The 10,093-nt window shown below is 34.8% G+C and overlaps 1 protein-coding gene across 1 annotated transcript in view; it reads left to right on the plus strand.

Moving 5' to 3' along the window:
• Positions 1-9,349, plus strand: part of LOC123704057 (diacylglycerol kinase 1) — a 53,174-nt gene extending 43,825 nt beyond the window's left edge. Inside the window, exons 16-24 of the mRNA XM_045652316.1 lie at positions 2,746-2,832; positions 3,271-3,361; positions 4,147-4,249; positions 4,666-4,752; positions 5,460-5,615; positions 6,397-6,532; positions 7,260-7,328; positions 7,865-7,977; positions 8,961-9,349. Of these exons, the coding sequence (XP_045508272.1) occupies positions 2,746-2,832; positions 3,271-3,361; positions 4,147-4,249; positions 4,666-4,752; positions 5,460-5,615; positions 6,397-6,532; positions 7,260-7,328; positions 7,865-7,977; positions 8,961-9,053 (935 nt within the window). The 3' untranslated portion in view covers positions 9,054-9,349. The remainder of the gene's footprint in view (positions 1-2,745; positions 2,833-3,270; positions 3,362-4,146; positions 4,250-4,665; positions 4,753-5,459; positions 5,616-6,396; positions 6,533-7,259; positions 7,329-7,864; positions 7,978-8,960) is intronic.
• Positions 9,350-10,093: the final 744 nt, after the last annotated feature.

A 10,093-nucleotide genomic window follows, 5' to 3' on the forward strand; every position in this document is an offset into this window, starting at 1 on the left:
TTTGTCAAAATTACAATCGAAAGCAAAAACTTATAACTATTTTAAAAAGCATCAAAAGCGAGCTTATTTCTTTCATACAGAAATTGGTCAAGTCTGGTCAATAATTCATGTCCATCCATCAAATTCAATCACTTCTTTCCTTACTTAATTATAAGATACTAGTGGTCCGCCCGGTAGCCTATGTCCTTTCTCGGTTATCAAAATATCTCCATGCCAAGTTTCATGCAAATTGGTTCAGTAGTTTAGGCGTGATTGAGCTGTAACAGACAGACAGAGTTACTTTCGCATTTATAATATTAGTATGGATTTATACAAAACTAGCAATTCGGGCGAACTCCGTTTCGCCATCAGAGACACATTTTCTTTGCTATAAACCTCACGGAGCCCGAGACCTTTCCAACGAATGCAAAACTGTGGAAATCGGTTCGTGCGTTCTGGAGTTATAGCGTCAAGAAGGAAAACCCGACTTATTATTTTACAGTAGACTAGCTTACCGCCCACGGCTTCGCCCGCTTTCTCTAAAACGATTTGAGATTTAAACTATCCTATCTCTCAAGTTGGATCGAACTGCACATGGTGTGCGAATTTTATTGTAATCGGTTAAGTGGTTTAGGAGTCCATTGAGGACAAACATTGTGACACGAGATTTATATACAGGGTTACAGGAAAAGTCGAAGTAGATGCGTTAAGGGCATGTAGTACACATCATTTCTGAATGATTTCACTATGTAACCTCCCATCCTAAACTTAACCGTTTTCGAGATATTCGAGTTTTAATTTTTTTTATGAAAATGCCCAATTTTTCGGCTATTCAATTGAATATTTTGAATTTTTATGACTCTTATGATTATTTTTTTGGTTTTTTACATGAAGAATGAGATGCTTAATTACCTTACCTGACTAAAATTGCACGTAAGTTAACTAAATAGGTCATTGTAGACGATCGAAACTTATGAAAATAAGTACAAATTATAAAAATATATTTTTCTTTTCTGGATATCTCAAAAAATTATTATGGCACTTGCTCTGCAGATGTGCTTAAAAACATCTACATTTTATCAGCTATCCAACGAGGTATAACAACCTAGGGTTGTATTTAAACTCATAGAAAAAAACACAGTTGAAAAGGTTCAGGTAGTAGGTCTAACGGGTCCCTCGGCTATTGTCCTTCAAGTTAATCCGGTGCGTGTGAGCGAGAAAACTTACGATTTATGCAGATGAGAGTGAGAAAAATAATGTGCAAAAACAAGTTTGGGGATACAAAATGCCCATTATTTTGTATTTGGTCGTTTGTTTGCTTGCCATCCATTTTAGTCTGCTCATGCGATTCGTCCATGGTAGATGCGAATTATTGTGCTTTCGGATTCCCACACGACCTATGTGTGTGACTTAGGTGACCTACTAATGATCTCCCATTACAATTACTGCGGGACATGTGGTTTTAACATGATGGCTGCTCTGCTCATTTCAGAAGAAGCGTTAGGGAATGGTTGGACACGTAACTATCCTAACAAATGGATTGGACGAGGTTGGCCTTTACCCTGGCCACCCAGATGTCCCGACCTGACCCCCATTGATTTTTATATATGGGGGCACATGAAGAGCCTCGTTTACAGTGAGCCCAACCCCATATCGTTAGTGGAAGTTCTCAAAGAAAGGATGCTGCTTGTGTGCTGTTGAAATGCTGCTAACGACATAAGAAGAACATTAACCACATGGTGTAGTGAAAAGTGGACTACGTGAAGGAATGAGAAAATGTGTGCGAAATAGAGGTGGACACGTAGAACATGAACTATAAAATTTTATTCAAAAACATTAGGTGAATAAATGTTATTTTGAACTGATTTATTGTTTCATTTAGCTTACTACAATCACCGACGATCTGTACGCCAACTATGAGTTGAGCGTGAGTGACTTTGTATGCCAACTAGCGTTAACAACGCACCGATTACGTTATTTTCCAAACAATAGCCAGTAACTAGTCACTTACGCTCAAGTAATAGTTGGCGTACGGTCATTATTAATCATAATCACGATCGACGATGTGAACAAAAAAAATGCTATAAAACTGAATGATCTCCTAGGTCAGGATAGCGGGATATCGATGGATGAATGAAGGTTGTACCTAGCCGAGGGAGGCCTATGTTCAATAGTGAAAGCCAGTAGGCTGAAATGATGATGCTGAACTTAAGTCAAATTAATAAGATTAAATAAGGGCTATTTATTCTGACTGCCATGTAGCCTTAGAAACTAAGTTTCACCTTTGAGGTTAATAAATACCCTAGAGTGTTATACCTCGTTGGATAGCTGATAAAATGTAGATGTTTTTAAGCACATTTGCAGAGCAAGTGCCATAATAATTTTTTGAGATATCCAGAAAAGAAAAATATATTTTTATAATTTGTACTTATTTTCATAAGTTTCGATCGTCTACAATGACCTATTTAGTTAACTTACGTGCAATTTTAGTCAGGTAAGGTAATTAAGCATGTCATTCTTCATGTAAAAAACCAAAAAAATAATCATAAGAGTCATAAAAATTCAAAATATTCAATTGAATAGCCGAAAAATTGGGCATTTTCATAAAAAAAATTAAAACTCGAATATCTCGAAAACGGTTAAGTTTAGGATGGGAGGTTACATAGTGAAATCATTCAGAAATGATGTGTACTACATGCCCTTAACGGATCTACATCGACTTTACCTGTAACCCTGTATATTAAGATTATCTATTTATTTTGACAGGTCTCCAAATGTTCAAAGACGTGAAGAGTTACCGTGTGATTTGCTGCGGTGGTGATGGTACCGTCGGCTGGGTGCTTGAGACTATGGGTAAGTTTTTTTAACTATTCTTTTATGTGTATTAATATTATGTGGTACAGCTGTTTTTCTCTCAACAAATTATTTCAACCTAATTAAGATCTATTACGAACTATCGACTTGTGAACTATTTTGATGGAACGAAGTTCCTTATCACGTGTATAACAATTTTATGACCTTCTTTCGCTGTTTAGTTTTTTAAAATTTGGTGTTGATTAGTTTCCTCTAGCCATATCAATTTAAAAAAAAATGTGAGTCACTTTTGGGGTGACTATTTAAGTAAACTTTCACAAAGGTTAAAAAAGCGAAGTTTTTAAACTACCACATATTCTGACTTACGTATATTGATATCCGATGCAGGGTTCAAGGATACAAATAGGTGATTTTGTTAATTTCTCCATAAACGTTGACTTTTTACAGGACTTTTTACCATTCTTATAAAATTTTCAGATAAAATCCAAATGGAAACGCAGCCGGCGGTGGGTGTGATACCGCTTGGCACTGGGAATGATCTGGCCAGGTGTTTGAGATGGGGTGGAGGGTGAGATATATTTATAAATAAATAAATATTTCAGGACAATTTTCACACACGGCACGATCTGATCCCATACTAAGCTTTCGCTTGCGTTATGGAAACCAAGATGGCTGATAAACATACATATATATATAATTTGAAATAAATACTTATATAGATAATTAACACCCAGACACAGAGCAAACATCTATGTTCATCACAAAAATATTTGCCCCGGGTGGGAATCGAACCCACGACCTCTGGCTTGGAAGGTAGGGTCACTACCAACCAAGTCAACCGGTCAGTCAAAGTTATTTATTTATACATTAGCAAGTTCATGTAGTTTAAATAAATTGTTAAATTGTTCTAATGCCACTACCAACCGAGCCAACCGGCCAGTCAAAGTTATTTATTTATTCTGTAGTAGTATTAAGTAGTATTTTATAGCTGCATAAAAAATAATATATTTATATTTTATTTAAAATATCTTTTTTTTGATACCGCCCGGTCCCTTTTGCTACTGACAAGACTGACATGTGAGTGTGTTATTAATAACAAATTTTTATTTTTATGTATCACTAGCTTTCCACCCGCGGCATCGCCCGCGCAGTCAAAGAAAAACCCGCATAGTTCCCGTTCCCGTGGGATTTCCGGGATAAAACCTATCCAATGTCCTTTCTCGGGTATCAAAATATCTCTATACCAAATTTCATGCAAATGGGTTCAGTAGTAAAGGCGTGATTGAGTTGACAGACAGACAAACAGAGTTACTTTCGCATTTATAATATTAGTATGGATTGTTTCAATTCCAGATATGAAGGTGAATCAATACACAAAATATTGGACAAAATAGCCAAAGCCAGTACTATTATGATGGACAGATGGCAGATTGACATTGAGAATATCACTCATGATGTATGTATTACTAACTTATACCGCGGCTTCACCTGTGTTTTTAGATGAATTTATAGCATTTATATGTAAAAGTAATAATATTATGTAGGTAGTTAAAAGAAGGGCGTCAGAAGTGAAACTTTTTTGGCAAGATTCAGAGATACCAAAATCGTCACGATAATTTCATGAGTTTAAACTAACTATATATTTTTTTAGTTTTTGCAGTAAAACGTTGAGATTAACATGTCAAGGTCATGAAAATACCGTCACGTCATGTAGTAAGGCGACGATTTTGGTATCTATGAATCTTGCTAAAGAAGTTTCACTTCTGACAAATGTGCTCGGCACACCCGCTCTTTTTATATGATGATAATTATTATATAACTGTCCTATAATAAAAGGTAATTTTAATACATATTTTTATTATTTTATTTTAGTGTGAACTAGTACAGATGCCCGACTCCGCTCCACATCCGACATCTGTTCCATACAATATCATCAATAATTATTTTTCTATTGGTGTGGTAAGTATTGAACGAAATAAAAATATTCCTGTGATTTCGCAAAGAAAGTGAAAACTCCTTACTTTGGATATTCCGATAGTATATTGACTGACCGGTTGGCTTGGTTGGTAGTGACCCTGCCTTCCAAGCCAGAGGTCGTGGGTTCGATTCCCACCCGGGGCAAATATTTGTGTTATGAACATAGATGTTTGCTCGATGTCTGTTATTTATTTAAAATTATATAGGCCTGTTAATCAGCCATTTTAAAGTGAAACTTTTATTGCATCGTCTCAAACTTTTTGGTCTGTGTAGCGCATGTCGCGTGACGCACGATACGTACGATAATTATCGTACAAATACGAAAAGTTTCACTTTTACCGTGGTTTCATAAAACCATACAACATTTTTTATTTAAAAGCTTATAATATTTATTACAATATTTATCTAGAACATGAAGTCGTATTTCAGAATTTTGATTCAAACTCTTAGTGACATAGTTCATAAGGTTCATTTTTGTTTGTCGTTATGTCTTAATTGATCTTCAGAAGATCTTATTTATAGATCTAAAATTAGCACATAGCTTGGCATAAGTCAATATTTTTCCAAATTCCATTACATTATTTTTTTTTGAAAAAATGCCAGAAAACCTTAAAAAAAGAATATGCATTTTTTGCTTTAAAATATAAGTTTATAAGATTTTTTTTATTTAATAATTAAAAATATTCCAGGACGCAGCAATATGCGTAAAATTCCATACAGAACGAGAAAGAAATCCTGATAAATTCAGTTCGCGAATGAAGAACAAGCTTTGGTACTTCGAGTTCGCGACGTCGGAACAGTTCGCTGCCAGCTGCAAGAATTTACATGAAAATATCGATATTGTGGTGAGATTTTAGGGAAAAAGTAGCTTTTAGTAGGGTAAAAGTAGTTTTTAGTTTGGAAAAAAAAAATGTTTGAAAAAAAAATGGAATAATTTAGTTCGCGACGTCAGAGCAGTTCGCTTTATATACATATTTTGATAAATTAAATATTACCAAATTATAAACAAATCAATATACCATCTATTTTAAACATCTATACTAATAGTTAATGTTTATATAATTCAACAGACATATTGTCCTACAAATTGCGTAATAAATATTTGAGAACCATCAAATCAAAAATTTTATCCTTGTTATCTCTGTTAGCTACCACAATCGAGAGTTTCGTACACGAAATTATTCGGTGTCTCATCAAAATAAAGCTACAAACGGAAAATCAGCTTGATAGTAGTCACTTGCAAAAATGGGCGATGTATCCTGAACTATAATATTATAAAGAGGAAAGGTTTGTATGTATGTATGTATGGTTTTCACCCATAAACTACTGGACCGATTTTGATGAAATTTGGCACAGACAATCTTTAGACCCTGAGAAAGAACAAAGGCTACCTTTTATTGCGAAATATGTACCACGGGCGAAGCCGGGGCGGACCGCTAGTATCATATATTTTCTTTATTTCATGCAAGTCGAACCATATTTTATGTTTGTGTGAGTGAGCTGTTTCGAACGTTTTATAATGAGTTTTGCTATCTGCTCGTACTTCGTATCTATTTATCATTTATTAATTTTTAAATTTATTATTTCTGTGTTTCTGTATACTGAAATAAATGATTATTTCAACAGTGTGACGGTACAGCCCTACCACTACGTCGTGGTGGTGCCCTACAGGGTGTAGCACTTTTGAACATACCGTATGCACATGGTGGTTCTAATTTGTGGGGAGCTGGGCCTAGACCGCATTTACCGGATAAACAGCAGGGTAAGACACTACACTATACACATAGACGCTATACAATTATAAATATAATACACTCACAATATAAGCACACATATAAGCACTTCACACACTTTACTTGCTCTAAAAGTAACAGAGTAAGACACTATTCCTATTTTACACTCGCACTATAGTGGCACAACACACTCTTAACTTGCACTAAAGGCATTAGAGTAACGCACTAATAAACTCACACTATAGTGGCACAACACACTCTTAACTTGCACTAAAAGCATTAGGGTAACGCTCTAAAGTCATAATAAACTCACACTATAGTGGCACTACACACACTTAACTTGCATTAAAAGCAACATAGTAACGCACTATTCCTACTATACACTCACTCTATATATTTAGTGTCACTATAGTGACTATAGTGACACTAAACTTACATCACACTACGCCTGAAATTATATACACAACATAATTCTATTTTGTTAAACAAATCTATTCTAATTTGGATAAACAGCAGGGTAAGACACTATACACATAATAACACCATAGTGACACTACACACACTTAACTTGCACTGAAAGCAACATAATACGCACTAAACTCATAGATATATCCATACATTTATTAACAGACACAAAAACATACACAAAAGCTAAAAAAAGTAACAGTAAAACACAATGACACTAGGATAAATAACTGTTTATCATACTATATCTTCAATTGACTATTTTTATTACTTTTCTATTATTTTTTTCAGATATCGGTGACAAATTAATCGAAGTTATTGGTCTGGAGAATTGTTTACACATGGGACAAGTTAGAACTGGTAAGGATTTTAATGATACACCACTTCAGCTAAGAAAAAACATTGAGTTTAGAGAATTTAAATGAAGGAATATTTACGACTAGCTGTGCCGCGCGGTTTTACCCGCGTGGCTCCGCTCCTGTTGGTCTTATGATGATATATAGCCTAGCCTTCCTCGATAAATGGGCTATCTAACACCGAAAGAACTTTTCAAATCGGACCAGTAGTTCCTGAGTTTAGCGCGTTCAAACAAACTCTTCAGCTTTATAATATTAGTATAAACTCAAACTCAAACATTTATTTATTCAATTAGACTACTTTTAATAGCACTTTCGAATCGTCATTACATAAGTATTTTTAACATTTACCACCGATTCGGAAAGCAGTATCTATGGAGAAGAATCGGCAAGAAACTCCATAGTTGCTCTTTTAACATCATGTCAATATTACATAATCTGTAGCTTATATATATATATATATATTCGTCCATGCTTATATCTAACTACATAATATATCATATAGATTTACAAGGATAAAATAATTTCCAATAATTTTAGGTCTCCGAGCATCAGGGCGTCGTTTAGCGCAATGCAGTTCAGTGACAATAACAACTAAACGAACATTTCCTATGCAGATAGATGGCGAACCGTGGATGCAGACACCTTGCAAGGTTAGTTGATTTGATTTAAATAAATAAACGTTTATTGAAGTGAAACTTCTTTATCGGGGTTGGAAAAAAATTTAGTGTAACATTTTTTCGTTACGCGTGACATTTTTCCGTTACGCGCCATCTTTTTCTTATCCGACGCGTGATTCGACGTATTTCTGTAAAGTTGCATATAGTAAATTATTTTTTGAAAAATAAGGTCATAAAGAAGTTTCACTTCTTACGTGTGTACTAGTACACGCACATATTTTTTTGTCAACATAACACAAATACAACAGAGCATGAGATTTTACACAATATAAACTTTTAGTAACACACATATTTGTCATTATCGTCAAATTGATTTGATTTTGATTTGATTTGATTTTGCAGGTTGGTGAGAAGATGGTTCGGTTAAAACTAATATTATAAATGCGAAAGTTTGTGAGGATGGTTGTATATGAGGAGGATGTTAATTACTTTTTCACGTAAATACTACTGAACCGATTACAATGAAATTTAGCACACATATAGAGGGTTACATGGATTGACACATAGGATAGGTTTTATTGAGGAAATCCCACGGGAACGGGAACTATGCGGGATTTTCTTTAAAAACGTAGGCGAAGCCGTGGGCCAAAACTAGTAATTAATAGATCTTACCCCAACATGTTTAGTATTGAAAATCGAATACAATTTTCATTAATTTATCGACTTAAGAATTTATGTTTTATAAATAACTAGCTTCCGCCCACGGCTTTGTACGTGCATCCCCGTTTTTCCCCGTTCCCGCAAGAATTTCGGGAAATCTTTTCTTAGCGGATGCCTACGTCCTAACATCTACCTGCATGCCAAATTTCAGCCCGATACGTCCAGTGGTTTGGGCTGTGCGTTGATAGATCACTATATCAGTCACCTTTGAGTTTTATATAAATAGATGTACATATAGAAGGTATGTAAAAAATTATGCTATGTGTAAGTTTTTAAAAGATTTTTATATATTTCAGATAACGATCACACACAAGAACCAAGTTCCTATGCTAATGGGGCCAGCGCCCGAAAAAGGCCGAGGTTTTTTCAAGCTGTTCACACAATGCTAGCCGTCCTGCTCACTCATTCCGTAATTAATGATATTATAAGTAAAAATCAAAAAAACACGGCCAAGTGCGAGTCGGACCCGAGCACGAAGTGTTCCGTACTAAGGGATCCCTTAATATTTTACTTTTGTTAATTTTTAGTATTTGTTGTAACGGCAATGGAAATACATCATATTTTGTGAATTTCAGCTTTCAAGCTATCACGGTTTATGAGATACAGCCTAGAGACAGACATACAGACAACGAAGTCTCAGTAATAGGGTCCCATTTAACACTTTGGGTACACCCTAAAAACACGCTTATAATCATGAAATTATTGACCGACACTTGATAAGTGTGCAAAGTTTGAATTAAATCTGTCCGTTTAAAGTCAAAATCGAGTCTAAAGGTGTCGGTTACATACAAACATACAGGTGAAGCTAATATACCATAATATAAGGGCTAATGATGATAAGCGAAAGAAACAACAACTTGTACAATGTGGCTAATTGGCCACATTTCAACTCGTAGTGCGGTAATAAGCTATCTTTACCTTTTTAACCGACTTCAAAAAAGGAGGAGGTTATCAATTCGGCCGGTATGTTTTTTTTATGTATGTACACCGATTACTCAGAGGTTTCTGAACCGATTTACGCGATTCTTTTTTTGTTCGATGCGGGATGGTGTCGAATTGGTCCCATAAAGATTTTATTCGGATAGGCCCAGTAGTTTTTATTTTATGAGCATTTTTGTCTGTATTTGTCAATGTTGCAAGTGCAAGTTTGAAGTCGGTTTTTTTTAACGCAGTTATCACTTGTTTACTTATAATATCGTTATGTGTAAAAAAGAGACGCATATATGTCTCAATGTTGTTTATGTCCAAATGTTTAGAATAAATGTTATAAGCCTAAGGGATATATATTTCTTTTAATTAAAAACTGCTGATCCACAACTGATTAGACTTTTCTAACGTAATTTTAACGTACACTGCTTCTCGCATTTATATTTGGAAGTTGTTTTCAAACATTTTTCGCTTTTTGTGAGGGTAGTTGTAATATTTGAAA

This window comes from Colias croceus, chromosome 28 (assembly GCF_905220415.1).
Source record: "Colias croceus chromosome 28, ilColCroc2.1".
Taxonomy (NCBI): domain Eukaryota; kingdom Metazoa; phylum Arthropoda; class Insecta; order Lepidoptera; family Pieridae; genus Colias; species Colias croceus.